Below are 17351 nucleotides of genomic sequence, written 5' to 3' on the forward strand. Positions count from 1 at the left end.
AACTGCTCGGAAGAGAAATGAAGTATGATGAGGGCATAGGTGCAGTGGGATGTCATGGGAACCTCTGTGGTTAGTGCCATCTAAGCAGAGAAATGAAACGTATCTGGGGGAAGAAGATTTTGGACAAGGAATACAAGAAAATGAGCAAAGACCTTGAGCCAGGAATGTGCTTGGCATGTTTGAAGAACAGCGTGGTGTCCGGAGTGGCCATCGCATTTGTTCGGGGCATACTTGAGGGTAAGATTTGAGAAATCTTAGGTAGGTTAAAGAAAGGGGGATGGGATTTAGCAGGTTGATATATCCTGGTAAGGGAGAAACTGAGGGTACAATTGCAAAGGCTGGTGAGTTTCAAGATCTTCACAAGCTGTGGTGACTTGATATGTACGGTGGAGACAAAGATTGGAAGGTGTGGGAGTCATAGGAAGTGGAATGTAAGGCTGAGAAGGTGCGCGAAGCCAGACTGTGGAGGGTTTAATGCCAGGCTTGTAGAATTTTCTGGTATGCAGTAGAGACCATAGGTTTAGTGGCATGATGTGTGTATTTTATGTTTAGACTATCAGTCTGTTTTTGGTGGGCATGATGAATTGGACAAGGGTGAGGAAGAGCACCAGTCTGGAGTAGGGTACTTTGGGCCCTGAGCTGAGCTTGTTAGTGATAGGAATGGGGAAGAAGGCACCAGCCAGAGGAAATGCCTTTTGTTGTGGTCAGGGCATGGTGACACGAATGGCCCTGGATATGTGATGGAGGGAGCAAGGTAGGGTCCAAGAAGACCACAAGGTTTTAAAGCTGAATAGAAACTCATCATAGAATAGAAACCCAACTGTTAAGACTTTCCACATTCCTGGTGTGTTGTCTGCCTTTTCTGGACACTAGGCTGGTTTTAGCCCAGGGCTGGCTTCTGATCAGTGCAAACTGAGGCAGGGAGCTCAGGCTCAGGCATACTAGGGAGGGGTGGGGTCCACCCCCAGATATCACTTTGGCGTTTCAGTGAGAGGACGGGGAACTGTACAAGTCTCTTACAAGTCTGTTCTTTCCCACTTTTGACCTTGCTTTATACAGTAACAAGAATTAGACTCTCTTACCTATTCATTCACATCCAACAGTAGCTAAACATGAAACCATTGCTTGATTCCAGTAAAGTAAACCTTGAATATCCATCCTGGGATTCCGTTTGGTCAGATCTTTCTGGCCATGATTTATTTTTCCAGGAAAGGAAGTCTAGAATGTAGTTAAAGACATAGACTTTGGAGTTGGCAGACCCTGTGGTCTAATTCCAACTCTAACATTTACTAATGGACCATGTCCATTTCATTTTCAGTAAAATGGAAACAATACTAGTCCTTATTTAATGGAATCCTTATTTTTGATGTTTAGTTTTTAGTCACTCAAGTCGTGTCCAACTCTTTGAGACCCCATGGACTGTATACCGCCAGACTCCTCTGTCCATGGAATTCTCCAGGCAAGAATACTGGAGTGGGTTGCCATTTCCTCCTCCAGGGGATTTTTCCAACCATGTTCATTTAGTTCATGCTTGCATAGTGCTTAGAACACTGCCTGATACATAATAAGGACTCGAAGTAGTTCTTCCCTGCCATTGACAGTGGGTTGAGAATGTCCATCCAAGAGTGTACGATTGGTTAACCAGGTTCACCAATTTGTAGCCCTTCCCCCAGATAAGAAAATGCCCCCTCATTCACAGCTAAGTAAACTTGTTGGAAGTAAGAACTTGAGTGCCCCAAAGGTACAAGAACCACCTGTCTTGTTTGTGTCTCTACCAAATATCTTACTCCTCTACCAAGCTTGCCCTGCCCCCAGCACCTGGTTTGTCTCTCTTTGAGGTATGTTATTTTTGTACATATCCTTGCCCCTTATACTCATGAAGGGCCCCAGAAGTTTGTGGCCTACTTTGTGTCTTGCATATGGGCACATAGAAAACATTTGCTGGATTTGTTTTGAAAACCTCCCCTTCAGATTTTAGAGGCCAGTGGGTTTTTCTCTGTGTGTGTGTGTGTGTGTGTGTGTGTGTGTGTGTTTTTGGCTGCATGGCATACAGGATCTTAGTTCTCCCACCAGGAATTGAACCTGTGTCCCCTGCAGTGGAAATGCGGAGTCTTAACCACTGGACCGCCAGGGAAATCCTGAGGCTAGTGTATTTAATAGCTCAACTTTTTCCCCAGCCAACTCCCTAGGTATACAGGAAAGAAAGAAGGAAAGCTACTCACAATTCAGTTGCCAACTAAGTGCCAGGCACTATGGGAGGTATTTTCATGTAATGTATTTCTCTTAATTCTCTTGGTAATGCTGTAAGGTGGATGACATTATCTTTTTAAAGATTAAAAGACAAGGGAAGTGAAATAGGTGAAGAGGATTAAGAGGTACAAACCTCTAGTTATAAAATAAGCCATAGGGATGTAATATATAGAATAAGGAATATGGTCAATAACATTGTAGTAACTTTGTATGAAAACAGGTGGTTACTGAAGTTAGTGTTAGTGTGGTGATCATTTCATAATGTACACAGACATCAAATCACTATACAGTACACACAAAGCTAACATAATGTATGTCAACTATATTTCAATCTAAAATCTTAACTGATAGGAGCTGGGGGAGAAAGTTACTTGTTTACTTTCTTAAAAAAAAAAGTTTAAGACACAGGATCTGAGAGGTTAAATAATTTGCACAAGGACACAGAGTCAAGTTTCAAACGCAGGTCTAATTCCACTTCTTCTGCTTAACCCTTACAAATGTTTCCCAATAAACTAAAGAAGGGCAGAAGGGAACAACAGCAAAAACAAAACCTTCTGAGATTCCTGTGTCTGTGCCTTGACCTGAAAAATGAGAGGCCCCTGGTTTGGTGTCATAGACTCTCAGAATTAGTAAGAATAATCTGATCCCTCCCTTTATGAAGAATCTAAGGTCCAGAAAAGTCCATAAGCATCTTTAAAAATCATCTAGTTTTTCTTCCTTAGACACTCCCTTTGGTATATTTGGGAAGCTAGTGAGGAGGAAAATCCTCTGGTATGCAGAGAAGAGTATCTGCTGGAACATAAATCATTATTGTTAGTCTTGTTGGTAGTCACTTCATTAAAATGTGATATTTTTTCTCTTGGCTGTTTCCTACCAGTTGCTGCCCTGCCCCTTGGCTTCCTGCTTTATCCCTGAACAAATCAGATTTCTATACCTGACCTGTCAACTCCCAGGGGGCACAGCAGTCACCATACTTGTTTTGTGCTGCACTGAATTGGCTGGGTTTTGTTCCTGGTTCTCATTGTCTAGTGGAACGTGAGAAGCACCATAGATTTTTTTTCTCAAGTGAAAGGATAGAATCTGTACATGTTGGTTCAGGTCAGGCTTTATGGTTTCATGAGCTCTCAGCGCTTGGAATTTCTCACCACTTTGAAGTCAGAAAAGGATGAGTTTGCAGAAACCCAACTCTTAGCTCAAGATTAAGGTGAATGTTAGTGTCTTATGGGAAATGCACTGGCTCTGAGTTGGGGTGGCAGGCTGAGCCTTCCACAGAGTAACTGTAGTCTTGAGGAAGTCTCAGCTTGTTTGAGGCTGCCTAGGGTAATGAAACGGAGAAGGCAATGGCGCCCCACTCCAGTACTCTTGCCTGGAAAATCCCATGGACGGAGGAGCCTGGTAGGCTGCAGTCCATGGGGTCGCTAAGAGTCGGACACGACCAAGCGACTTCACTTTCACTTTTCACTTTCATACATTGGAGGAGGAAATGGCAACCCATTCCAGTGTTCTTGCCTGGAGAATCCCAGGAACGAGGGTGCCAGGTGGGCTGCCATCTATGGGGTCTCACAGAGTTGGACACGACTGAAGTGACTTAGCAGCAGCAGCAGCAGCAGCAGCAGCTGGGTCATGAAAATGACAGGTCTGGTGGTCTCAGAACTTAGGTTTGAGACTTTCTCATGATTTGACAACTCAGTTATCCTCTGATCCCATTTATGTTTCAGAAAAATGAAAGGGTTAGGTTTGAATAGATGATTTTTAGCCTTACCATCCTGGTACCCTTGTGCCTGCCCCAGTAGAGTCACAGGTTGTTTGAGGGTCACATCACCAATTATTAAGTTGGGAGAGAGAAGCATGTATAAGCAGAATATATTTTATACTGTTTTTCCAAAGATCCTGAAGGTGAGAAATTTCCTAGCGAGCCATTTATTGCAATTATCATCTTGTCTGCATCGCACACTTAGCACTTCTTAAAAGCAACAAATCCCAGTAATAACCATGAAGGCATCAGTCAGTTCAATTCAGTTGCTCAGTCATGTCCGACTCTGCGACCCCATGGACTGCAGCATGCCAGGCTTCCCTGTCCATCACCAACTCCCAGAACTTGCTCAAACACATGTCCATTGAGTTGGTGATACCATCCAACCGTCTCATCCTCTGTCGTCCCCTTCTCCTCCTGCCTTCAGTCTTAATCTGTGAAGGCATAGGTTTTTGACTATTAAACACCTAACAAGAGCTCTTATTGTTCAAAGTTGCTGAGGGCATTTATATAGTCAAGCTCCCTTTGTCAGACTCTTGACAATCAGCAGTCACTGTTAAGTCTGCAGACAGGATCGGTAACCACAGTCAAGGGAGAGGTGAACAGCCTGGTACAGTGAGGTCTTGTCTTAGAGAAAGACTTTCCCAGGCAGACAGCATTCTAGATTGGTCTTCCACTGGGCCTCACCAAGATCTCCAAGACTTTGTATTACTATATTTCTCTTCCTTTTCCTAGAATGAAGGTTGTAAGAGAGAATCATTGACTTTTAAGACTGTAAGCATGTGGAAAAGGCCAAGAGTATTTTTCTGAAGAAAATCCAGGCTTGGGAGGCTGAAGGTTACGAGGGAATTGCCTAGGCCAGGTACAGTGTGTCCAACTCTGTGAGACCGCATAGATGGCAGCCCACCTGGCACCCTCGTCCCTGGGATTCTCCAGGCAAGAACACTGGAATGGGTTGCCATTTCCTCCTCCAATGTATGAAAGTGAAAAGTGAAAGTGAAGTCGCTTGGTCGTGTCCGACTCTTAGCGACCCCATGGACTGCAGCCTACCAGGCTCCTCCGTCCATGGGATTTTCCAGGCAAGAGTACTGGAGTGGGGCGCCATTGCCTTCTCCGTTTCATTACCCTAGGCAGCCTCAAACAAGCTGAGACTTCCTCAAGACTACAGTTACTCTGTGGAAGGCTCAGCCTGCCACCCCAACTCAGAGCCAGTGCATTTCCCATAAGACACTAACATTCACCTTAATCTTGAGCTAAGAGTTGGGTTTCTGCAAACTCATCCTTTTCTGACTTCAAAGTGGTGAGAAATTCCAAGCGCTGAGAAGATCAGGACATCTTCATGTGACTTTACCTGGAGGTAGTCCCAAGGACACATTCCGGGTGACTCATCGCTGCTGACTGTTGAAGCTTATCTTTGGAAATTACCTCTGTAGCTGGCAGCTGGGTAAAGGTTTTCAGTTCGATTTGTCACATAGAGTATCCATTTGGCACCCACCTTTAGGCTAGGCCCTGGAGATCTGAAGATGATCAAGATACACTCTTTGCCCCTAGAGCTGGGGGCAGTGTTGCAGAAAGGGAGGGACTGAGGAGGCAGAAACATAACGAACTGTAATTATAGAACAAATGGTATTAAGCAGGTATTTGACAAAGTGAAACAAACACTTCCTGCCTTTAGAGGACCATGAAGGGAAGATGGACGTCTGATGAAGGGCAGAAAAGGTGGGTAAACAGTAGCCTAAACACCCAGAGTAGCTTGAGGTGTGAGTGTTAGGATACAGGAATATGAATGTGTGTGACAGGAATAAAAAATAGATCAAGATATAACTAGAACATTCCTTTGTAAGGGGTGTTAAAAGATAAAGGTTCTTTTGGGCCACCTTGTAGAGGGCCATTCCTTCCTTTTCCTTCTTTCTTTCTTTATTTTGGGCTGTGGCTGAATCTTTATTACTGTGAGCAGAGACTGCTCTTTATTGCGATGTTTGGCTTCTCATGCGGTGGCTTCTCATGTTGTGGAACACGGCCTCTAGAGTGCACAGGCTTCAGTAATTGTGGTGTGTGGGCTTAGTTGCCCCACAGCATGTGGTATCTTCCTGGACCAGGGATCAAACCCATGTTCCCTGCATTGGCAGGCAGTTTCTTAATCACTGGACCACCAGGGAAGTCCTCCTTTCAATAAATGTTAGTTGAGGGATTGTAGTAGGCCAGGGAGCTGACAATAAGCAGCTTTAGTGTGTGTGAGGAGCTTGTTTTCCTGCCTTAGGAGTTTTGCACAGATCTGCCCACCATCCCAGTTTCCACAGTTATCCTTTGCTCCTCCTCTTTGCCTGCTTAATTTCTCTTCATCCTTTAGAGCTCAACTTGGAAATCACTTCCTTAAGGAATATGTTCTTGTGTGCCCTACCCAACACCATTTGCTAAGTTAAAAGGACTTGATATCTCCTTCCTACGACTTGCCACAATTATAGTGAAAATAATTATGTTGTTGTTTAATATATGCTCTATGTTTAATCTGTCTCCTGTGTGCTGCTGTTTTCTAATGGAGCACAGTTAGATACATAGTTGGCATGCAATAAATACTTGCTGAAAGAATGACTGAAGCATGTCCACTGAATTTAGCAATAGGCAGTCACTGTTGATCTTGGTAAGACAGTTTCAGAGAAATGGTGGGGGTGGAAGTCAAATTGCAGTGGATTGTGTGGTAAATAGGAAGTGTGGAAATGAAGGCAGTGTAGTATGTGTAGACAGCTTCTTTTTAAGTTGAAGTATAGTTGACTTACAATGTTGTATTGGTTTTGGGGTTTTACCGGATATTGAATATGTTTCCCCATGTTTTACAGTAGGACCTTGTTGTTTATATATTTTGTATATAGTAGATTATATCTGCTAATCCCAAACTCCTAATTTATCCCTCCCTGCCCTTTCCCCTTTGGTAATTATAAATGTGTTTTCTTTCTCTCGTTTTTTTTAAGTCTTTCTTGAATTTGTTACAGTATTGCTTGTGTTCTGTGTTTTGTGTTTTCGGCCCTGAGGCATGTGGGATCATAGCTCCTGACCAGGGATCAAACCCACACCCGGTGCATTCCCACACCCTGCACATTGGAAGGCAGAGTCTTAACCCCTGGAATGCCAGGGAAAGGGAAGGTGATGTGAAAGTCGCTCAGTTGTGTCCAACTCTTTGCAATCCCTTGTACTATACAGTCCATGGCATTCTCCAGGCCAGAGTATGGGAGTGGGTAACCGTTCCCTTCTCCAGGGGATCTTCCCAAGCCCGGGATTGAACCCAGGTCTCTTGCATTGCCGGCAGATTCTTTACCAGCTGAGCCACCAGGGAAGCCCTTTTTTTTTTTTTTTTTTTTAATGATGCATCAACTTGTTCTTGACCCCTATTTATTTATGGTAGTGCAGGCTTTCTCTGGTTGTGGCGAGTGAGGGCTGTTCTCGTGGTGGTGCACGGGCTTCTCATTGCAGTGGCTTCTTGTGCAGAGCTCAGGCTCTAGGCACTCAGGCTTCAGTTGTGGCTCATGGGCTTAGTTGCTCCACGGCAGGTGGGATCTTCCTGGACCAGGGACCGAATTCTAGTGCCCTGTGTTGGCAAGTGAGTCTTACCCACTGCACCACCACCGAAGTCCCATAAGTTTATCTTCTGTTAGACAGCTTTTAATACATGTGGCTACGAAGTGGAGAAGCAAGGGTGGTAGCTAGAGGAGAAAGCAGGCTCCAGATTTGTTTTTAATAGGAAAGACTTGAACTTATTTAAATGGCAGTTGGAAGGAGCCAGTGAAAAAGGGAGTGGTGGTGGAGACTGTCTTCTGAAAGGTGTGATGAGGTGGAGTCCAGATCAGAACACAGTGCTCAACAGTTGAGTTCTGTAGACTCTGGGGAGTCTGGGCGAGTCAGCCAAGACTGCAGTACACCAGGAAAAGAAGCCAAAGGCCTGACCTTGGGCTGGGCGGGTGGCCGTGCTGAAGGACGCGGAGACTTTCCAAAGGTGGAACCAGGGGGATGTGAGAGGAGGAAGTTGAGGCAGGGATCTTGATTTTTGTGCCCTAGTGTCTAGTACTGGAGAAGGAAATGGCAACCCACTCCAGTACTCTTGCCTGGAAAATCCCATGGACGGAGGAGCCTGGTAGGCTGCAGTTCATGGAGTCTCGAAGAGTCGGGCACGACTGAGCAACTTCACTTTCACTTTTCATTCTCATGCGTTGGAGAAGGAAATGGCAACCCACTCCAGTATTCTTGCCTGAAGAATCCCAGGGACGGGGGAGCCTGGTGGGCTGCCGTCTATGGGGTCGCGCAGGGTTGGACACGATTGAAGCGACTTAGCAGTAGCAGCAGTGTCTAGTACAGAGCACGTGTTAAGTGTGCGATTAATGGCTTTGAGTTTCTCAAGACTGGAGCTCAGGCTCTGGAGGGTATGGACATAACAAGTTAGCTTGATATCTTCATAGTGGAAATCCTGATTCTTCTTGAATTTTGGAAACAGCCAGAGGTCACTCAGAGCCAAGACAAATTGTTGAGTAAGTGGGTGGTCAGTTCAGAGACTGTTCCTTGTGGTTTAAAAAGTAAAAGCAAGAAGCAGATGTGGCTTAAAATAATGAGACTTGCTGGGGGTGAGATGTGGGAGTCTTAACAGGCCTTTCATGTAACAGTTCCCAAAACATTTCATGCTGGTACCTCCAGAACTGGGAAGATTCATTTTGATGTCTGTGTTCACTAAAAACCCTCTCACTAAACCACTGTTTTACCCATAACCCGGTTGGAGGGAGTGTCTCAGACTTTTCTGCCTCAGAGTTTGTGAGGTTTTTGGTGCACTGTGTGAGCAGTACCACCCTCAAAACACAAAGGCTTCTCCCCCTTGAAAGTCTAAGAAGTTTAGATCCAGGAGGTGATGCATGCATAGGAGAGAAGCGGGTGGGCCGAGGCTTTAAAACCTTCTGCCAGCTTGTTCAACTCTTCCCTGTGCTGCGAGGACGGCTGCCGGTGCCCTGGCTGCCCCAGAAGGCCGCCAGGCAGTCTTGAAGTGTGCAGAGCCATGCATTGTCTATTCATGGCCCCTGTGCCTGTAGACCAGGGTCCGGTGCCTGTCACTGTGCCTGTGGCAATCTGGAGTTACCCAGAGAGAACAAAGCTGCACACACAGGCGCACAACAGAGTCTTGTAACAACCCTGTCCGTTTCCTAGGGCCGAGTCAGGTACCACAACCTGATCTCAGCAGCCCGCTTTGTTTCATGAAGTTAGCACCTGAATCACACCAGGAGCATCGTGTTCTGTCCCTTTTGGAGGGACATGGACGGGCTCTGTGCTACTGCCCGTACTTCTCTGAGCCCACACAGCCCTTCCCCATCCTTTTTCAGCCTTTAGTAGACTTGCCCCATCTTTCAAGGCTCAACTTCCCCTGCAGACACTTTCCTGGCTCCCCTGAGCAGAATGAGCAGGAACTAGAAAGAGCACAGGCTTTAAAGTGAGCCAGACCTGAGTTGGGGTGCTAACGCTGCTGCTTGAGCTTCACCCCCAGCCCCAAGTTTCCGTTCCCTCACCCATTAAACGAATATAATAATATCTGTCTCATGGTATGTTTTGAGAATTGAGATTGGGTTTGTGAAAGAACCTAGCACAGTTCTTGGCAAGTAGGAGGCGTTCATGAAATGTTTGTTCTTTTCCTACTCTACTGGTAATTTCTTTCTCTGAACTAAGTACTTTGATGTGAAATAACATCTCAGTAAAAAAAAAAAAAATTACAATATGGAAGAATGTTTCCTTTCCAGTGCATTTCCTCTTCCAGGAGCAAGGTGACTTATCCAACAGCCTCCAGTGTAGAGCTTAGACCGACGGGTCCAGTGGAAAGACCCATGATGCTGATTGAATGAATGAGCTCCTGGACGAGGTGATGGGAAATCAGCACAACTAGGGCTTTTGAGGAGAAGGACAAGGCCGCACCTTGTGTAATCTAGAGAGCAGACCTTTCTGGGTGCTGGCTAGGGACAGTTGTAGGAAAGGCCGACCCGAAAAGAAAGAGACTTGTTCAATCCTCAGGACTGTGAGCATGGGCTGAAAGGAAGGAAAAGGCAGGTTTTGTTTCAGTAAAAAAAAGGAACAACCAGAACCGGCTTTTAAAATATTTAACTATTTATCTGCTGGCTGCTTCAGGTCTTTTGTTGCTGCACTTAGACTTCCTCTGGTTGCGGTGAGTGGGGGCTGCTCTGGGGAGCACAGGCTCTAGGTGAACAGTAGTCAGAGACGGGGGCTCAGTAGTAGTGGCACATGGGCTTAGTTGGAGTCTTCCTGGACCAGAGATCGAACCTGGGCCCCCTGCGTTGGCAGGCGCATTCCTACGCACTGTACCACCAAGGAAGTGCCAGGACCGTTTTTTAAAAAGTGGAACGCCACTGCTTTTGAGGCCACGGCGTCGCTGTCCCTGGGGAGATGAGCAGCTGGATGATTGCTCGGCAGGGATCTTGTGGAGGAGGGAACCGTGCGTGGAACAGAGCATCACTCAGCCCTTCCAGCACCAGAGTCTGTTATCCCCATCTTCTACAAGGTGGGGATCCTGCCCCCGCACTCCCTGCTTCTTCAGCCTCTGAACCCCTCGCTTCTGTGTGCAGGTGAAGATGCCTGGAGGTGTCAGGGCTGTGGAGACCACGTTGCTCCCAACCAGCGGTTGTACAGGACCATCAGCGAAGCCTGGCATACCTCCTGCTTCCGGTAAGTGAGTCCATGTGCCTGTCTTCACCAGTGCCCTGCGGGCCAGGCACTGGCCTTCATCCTCTGGAAGATACAGAACAAGCTTCTGACTTGAGAGATTCCATTTCGAGGGGTGGTGTTCAGGGGGCAGAGGGAGGTGCCCAGGAAGTGCATGTTAGCAGAGGTCAGGTGTGGCCCCCCCGACGCCAGATGGAACTGGAAGAACGGCACGTGGGCCAGGTACGGCTAGAGGTGGGAGGCTTGGGGGTGGGGGGAGCCCTTTTCAGGGTGACCCAGCACCCTCATCTGGCCAGATGAGGAGACTGAGGATGAGAACGCGTGGCTTTCCTGCACCTGCACTTCTGATTACATGAGTGCCTTGAGGGCTGTTGGCACAGCCAGCTTTTTCACCCCAGATTCCTCCCTAGCTTCCTGCTTTTTGTTATTAACTCTGTTATATCAGTAGCTCTTAGATGATTGTTTGGAGGAAGCTTGGTTTCTTGAAAACAGCACAGCCTTTAATGTCAGATCTGTTCCTGCTCTCTGAGACTCAGTTTCCTCATCAGGAAAATACAGATGTTAATCATCTCTCTCACAGACTTGTTGAGATTTAATGAAGTCAAATATGGTAGGTACCTACTGAATGGCTGGAATCCCTGAGAGTAGGAGCTTGTCTTTGTATAATACAGAGTGTAACCCAGCGCCTGGCCTGCAGTCATTCTTCACCGGGAGGCTGGGTGGGCATTTGTGGTCTGAAGCGGCAGGGCTGTGCTCACGACGGAGAATGAGACAGAATGTAGTGCTCACGACGGAGAATGATAGAATGCAGACAGGCACCACGTGCTGTAAATTCCAGCTCCCACACACAGCAAAGCATCCCCTGGGCTAATAGCAAGTTCCTGAATTGACCTTTGAGCACTTGCCTCCGCCCAGGGAACTATGTGGGAGCTTGGCCTGGAGGGTTCTGGCCTCTGGAGGAGTTGGAGCACTTTCCTGCCCTTTCAGCTCTAACTCAGAGCTCGCCAGTTTTGGCTGTGCATCTGACTGCCTTGGTTACTTCTCTTATCCCCAGGGAAGTTGATTCTACTTCCATTTTGCTTCTTTGGCAAGATAGGAGCAGAGTGTCAGAGCTGCAGGGGCCTCTGGCTGCCCTTCCATTTTACAGCTCAGCCAAACCAGCATCAGAGCCCTGTGAGTTCCCAGGCTGGAACTCTCCTCGGCCTTGAGCCGACATGGTCACATTTGTTCCTGCCATTTTCCTACTTGTATGGATATGTTCTATCCAAAATAAGCAAGAATGGGTAGAACAAGCTATAGGAGAATTGCTGGATTCTCCTATAACTAGAAGCACCACTTTCTGCATGATACAGCCCCTTCATATCACAGACTTGAGGCCTGAAACGAGAAAGTCAAAAATTACATGAAATGAGCTGGCTCTAGAACTGAAGTCTTGGGTCGCTAGTAGGTCTGGTGAGATGCTAGCTTGTTAGAGTGCACTGTGTGTGTGTGTATGAGACAGACACAAGTACACGCTCACAAACAAGTGAGGCACGTTATCCTGGTGGCAAAGAGTGCAGGCTATGAAAGAGAACTGTTTTCAACCCCTGGCTTTGCAGTTTATTAACTGGCTGTCAGTGACTTCCCTGAGCTTCAGGTACCTCGTCTGTAAAATGGGGAAAAGAATAGTTCTCGTCTCACAAGGTTGTTCAAGAGGATTAGATGTAGTGACTTGTAAGAAGCCCCTGGCATAGCTCCTGACACATAGAAAACCATTAATAATCAGTAGTTGTCATTAAGTGTTATGTGGACTGTGTCTATGCTCCCCTACATGCACATGTGTATTTTAACTTTGAACCACCCTGGCACAGCTAAACCAGCGTCATGCCTGTGGGGGAAGCAGAGTATTTCAGTTCAGTCTCCTATTTGCAGCTTTGCCTCAAGGACAGAATCCTTCTGATCTTGCTCTACTGACGGGGCACGTCTCCTGACTCCTGAGCTTTCCCATGAAGTGGATGGCGTGGAACCCTCGGACAGAGCCTGGTGGTTTGCCCTGGGGAGACTGGCTGCTCTGGAGCCGATTTGTTGTAGTTGTTCAGTCACTCAGTCCTGTCCGACTGTTTGTGACCCCACGGACTGCAGCATGCCAGCCTTCCCTGTCCTCCACTAGCTTCCGGAGTAGGCGCAAACTCATGTCTGTTGAGTCGGTGATGCCATCCAACCATCTCATCCTCTGTCGCCTCCTTCTCCTCCCGCCTCCAATCTTTCCCTGCATCAGGGTCTTTTCCAATGAGTCGGCCCTTTGCATCAGGTGGCCAAAGTATTGGAGCTTCAGCATCAGTCCTTCCAGTGAATATTCAGGGTTGATTTCCTTTAGGATTGATTGCTTCGATCTTGCTAATATGACCTTGCCCCAAATTGGAGGAATATTTTCAGGGCTTAGAAGGACTGCATTTTCTCTCTGACTCTAGAAGTGACCTTGGTTACGAGGAGCACAAGGCCTCAGCCTGAACGGTCTTAAAAGGTCTCTTCCACCCCCAGCTCATCTGATTTCAGAGTGTGGGTTCAGAGTGTCTGGCTTCAAGTCTTCCAGAAGCAGGACCCTCCCTTCCAGCTACCCAAAGAAAATCCATTCTTTGTGACTCCCAGCCCCGCTTTTACCCAGCTGGGCTCCAGTTACAATAAAGGAAATGACTTTTCTTCTCCCCTTCCCCCACACCTTTGTTTTCCTAGTCACAGGGTGGGGCTGGATATTGAATGGAGAAATTGCTGGAGTTTGGCCCAAACTCCTCCCCTCGCCTTCTTACACCAGCCCATCCCCTGTCTGCAGCCACATCCGTAATCTTGCCTCTAATAGGGCCTTCCGCCAGATTCTCAGGTTCCCCGGACAACAGGAAATCACTTAAGGCTGGGAACCGCGGCTGTACAGTGGAGGCCAGGTGACAAACCTCCTGGAAGTCCGGAATTGTGTTGGTGCCGGCGGGCACCTGGCCAGGATCCCCCTGGTCTCTGGACGCTTGGTGACCGCCCCTCCCGCTTCCTCTCCTCAGCCTTTGCAGTGGGCCCATGTGGACTCTTAAGTTCCTCCGACCTTCCTTCTCCCTGAGCAGTGCTGTTGGTTCTAGAGCTGGGCCCTGCTCTCTGAAGCTCTCTGGAAAACTGGCCCCCTCTTGCTGGGGAGGAAAGCAGCTGGGCCACACACCGTTTGTTGTTGTTTAGTCAATATGCTGTGTCTGACTTTGTGACCCCGTGGACTACAGCAAGCCGAGTTTCCCTGTCCACTGTCCCCCAGAGATTGTTCAAACTCATGTCCATTGAGTCGGTCATGCCATCCAACCATCTCACCCTCTGTCGCCCCCTTCTCCCCCTGCCCTCAGTCTTTCCCAGCATCAGGGTCTTTTCCAATGAGTCAGCTCTTCCCATCAGGTAGCTAGTGTATTGGAGCTTCAGCTTCAGCATTAGTCCTTCCAATGAATGTTCAGGGTTGATTTCCTTTAGGATTGACTGGTTTGATGTCCTTGCTGTCCAAGGGACTCTCAAGAGTCTTCTGCAGCACCACAATTCAAAAGCGTCCGTTTTTTGTCACTCATTGTAGCTGAGGTTAAAACAAGAAGCTGTGGGTGGTGACCTGGCCTCTTGGCATGTTTGCAAAGCAGGTGACAGGTTTTCTGAAGGTTGCCCTTTTCACCCTCGTCAGAGACGTTTGGCCAAGGAGGAGGGAAAAGCTGCCTCTGCTGTTGTTCATGGCCCCGACCTAGAACTCTTCTGTCTGACCTACTCTGACATCATCTTCAGAGGGAAACACCATGCCGCCTCCCCCCATACGGCTCCTGCTCACTCTCAGGGCCTTCTTCCTCAGGGCTATGAAGAGCTTTCCCTTTCGAGAAGTGTTTGCTAAAGGCAGAGCTCTGGAAAAGGGATGCCGCAGATAGAAAGCTGTCGTCACTTCGTCAAGCTGCAGACCATTTCCTCTAAATTTGTGACTCCAGGAAAGGCTGGTGAAGAAATCACAGACGAAGCCACCGACTGTGGTGTAATGGGCTGGCTGACGACAGAGAGTTTTCTGCGGTGCTGAGAGCACCCACGCCCCCATCCACACAAGCACAGTAGCTTGATAATTAGAGCAACAGGTACCATTTATCGAGTGCTCACTCTGCACCAGACACTGTCCTAAGCACTTCACGTACATTATCTCATTTAATTTCCACAGCACCCTAATAATGATGGCGCTGGTCTTACCTATTTTACAAATATAGGGAAGTGGAGCTTACTTGCCCACAGTCACAGAGCTAGTAGCTGGCATAGCTGGGATCTGAACCGAGGTGTCCTGCCTCCTCGCTTACCAGAGTCTTTGCCTTCCTGACTGGGGCGGTCATTTAACCTCCCTGAGGCTAGATTTCCTCTTCTGTAAAGTCAAGGTGAAAAGAGACCACTGGTGGTATCAGCTAACATTGAAGGACCTCTGTTCAAAGGCTTCGAGAGCTCTAATGTCAACATAAAGTGCTGTTAAAGAGCTCCGGGTGTGGGAGTCAGTGGAGCAACCCTGCCCCCTGCTGTTGGTGCTGCTGCCACTCAAGCCCTTGATGCCCGTTGACCCATTTGTCCAGTTTATCTCTAAGGAAACCGTCAGCAGCAGGGCATTAAGGTGGGTGGTCAGGGGCCTGCGGCCTGCCGCGCCAGGAAGGGAAAGGGCAAACACCTGGGCCACGTTCTGCCCCCACAGGGGACTCCATTGTGGACAAGGTGGGACTGTATGCAGCAGAGCTCTGTGCCTTAATCCTGCTCTGTTCTCTGGAAAGAGAAAACTAAGACCCCATAGAAGCCCCGCAGCAGCTATTGGGGCAGAGATGGAGAGGGGTTATGGGGAGCCAGGGATGGACAACTGATATTTACTGAGCATTGTATTGGGAGTTTTACTTAGATTGTCTGATGGAATCAGTTTCACTTAGATTGTCTTACAGTAATCCTGCAACCCCATTTTGTCCTAAAACAGAAAGGCCCAGAAAGGATAGGTAACTTGCTCAGGGTCACACAGAGCTGACATTTGAATTCAGGTCTCTTTGGCTTGGGGTGGGGGTGGGGGGGGTCTTGTTTCCATTGTGACTTCCACAAAGGAACAGTAGACCTGGATTTGAGCTTTAACTGAGCCAGGACAGCTGTGTAACTGTGGCCCAGTTCCTTAGCTGCGATGAGCATCATTTTCTTATCTCTAAGACGTGGTGAAAGTTAACCACCTCATGAAGTCACTGTGAGCATCACAGACATAGGGGATCAGAGAGCCCTGAGAGCGTTAGGATGGGGCAACGCAGGGTCAGCGACTGCAGGGGCAACTCTGGTCCTTAGTTAGCCATTCTGACTTCACTTGGAGCATCACCTACTGTATTAAAGCGCGCAGTTGGCTGCTGCTGGGGACACAGACTTGACTTCTTGGCCTGGTCTCCTAGCTTGGAGCATTCTTAACAGTGCGCTCTAGTCTGGCCTCCACTGTGTCTCTCCCCTGGAACATTCCCTTGTTGGTGCAGAGGACAGCCCCACCAGTCTGTCTGCCAGCCAGTCTTCGGTCCATCTTGTCTGGCCTCCTGAGCTGCGCTGGAGGTTGTAACGTGAACCAGAGTTTGCATTCAGGCTGCTTGAGTTTCCATCCCAGCACCTCTTGAGTCTCTGCCTTCATCTTTCTTTGCTACATTTCCTCCTCCTTAAAGGAGTGACTTGGTTCCATCTCAGAAGGTCATTCGTTGTGCAGACTGAATCTGACCTTGCGCTCAGAGCACTCAGCACTGCCTGGCCGTCATCAGGACTCAACAGGTGTTAGCGCTGGCTGTTGGTGTCTTGGTCACTCTGGAAGCGGCCCCTCCCCTTGGCTTCCCCGAGTTCCCCCGATCTCTCTGGTCGTTCTGGCTTGTTCACCCCTCTCTACCCAGCTCTGAAACGCTGCCGCCCCTCCGGGTACTCTGTTTCCTCTCTGGGCAGCCTCACCCACCCCCGCGGCTCCTGTTGTCCTGCACTCACTAGTGACCGTATACTCCACACACGGATGAAGCTAGTACCAGTCCAGACCTTTCCACCGAGTTCTAGACTAGCTGTCCTTCTCTCGACCTCACATGTCCCTTTGGACGTCTCGTGGACATCTCAGACCCCGCTGGACCTTCAGTCTTCCCCCCGCAAACTGACTTCTTTTCCACTGTTACCTGTCCCATTGAATGGTGCCACCATCCGCCCACTGCCCAAGCGACAGCCCAGGTGTCCTTCACCTCTTGTCATCCGCATATCCAAGCCTGCCAGTTTTATTACTCTTTTTGAATAGTAATATAATAGCTTTGAATGCCTCCACTTCTTTCCATTGCTCCTGTCACCACTGTTCTGGGCTACCACCATCCCTCACCTGATGACCGCCGTAGACATCTAATTTTCCATAGTCATTCTGCACCCCTAGTCCATTCTCCACAGAGAAGCCAGAGTGGGTGATCTGTGGGGGAAAAAAAAAACAACAAACCAGTGTGACCACATCACATTCTGTCATCTCTCTGCATTCTACGCTTCAGCAACTTTCTAGCATTCTTAGATCAAGGCCACAGTCCTTTCAGGTGCTTGTAGAGCCCCCTGTGACCTGGCCTCACCCCACAGCCTCTGTTCTCTCTGCTTCAGCCTTGCTGCTCCTCACAGGTCCAAA

The 17351-nt window shown here is 48.1% G+C and overlaps 1 protein-coding gene across 2 annotated transcripts in view; it reads left to right on the top strand.

Annotated features, from left to right (window-relative positions):
* LIMK2 (LIM domain kinase 2) overlaps window positions 1–17351 on the top strand; it is a 53380-nt gene that overhangs the window by 2886 nt on the left and 33143 nt on the right. Inside the window, exon 2 of one of the 2 annotated variants that reach the window (XM_040251121.1) lies at window positions 10606–10705. In XM_040251121.1, coding sequence (XP_040107055.1) covers window positions 10606–10705 — 100 coding nt within the window. Of the gene's footprint in view, window positions 1–10605; window positions 10706–17351 lie in introns of those variants that run through there. The other variant, XM_040251123.1, reaches the window with a different exon arrangement.

The sequence above is a fragment of the Oryx dammah genome, unplaced genomic scaffold (assembly GCF_014754425.2).
Source record: "Oryx dammah isolate SB20612 unplaced genomic scaffold, SCBI_Odam_1.1 HiC_scaffold_12, whole genome shotgun sequence".
In the NCBI taxonomy this organism is placed as follows: domain Eukaryota; kingdom Metazoa; phylum Chordata; class Mammalia; order Artiodactyla; family Bovidae; genus Oryx; species Oryx dammah.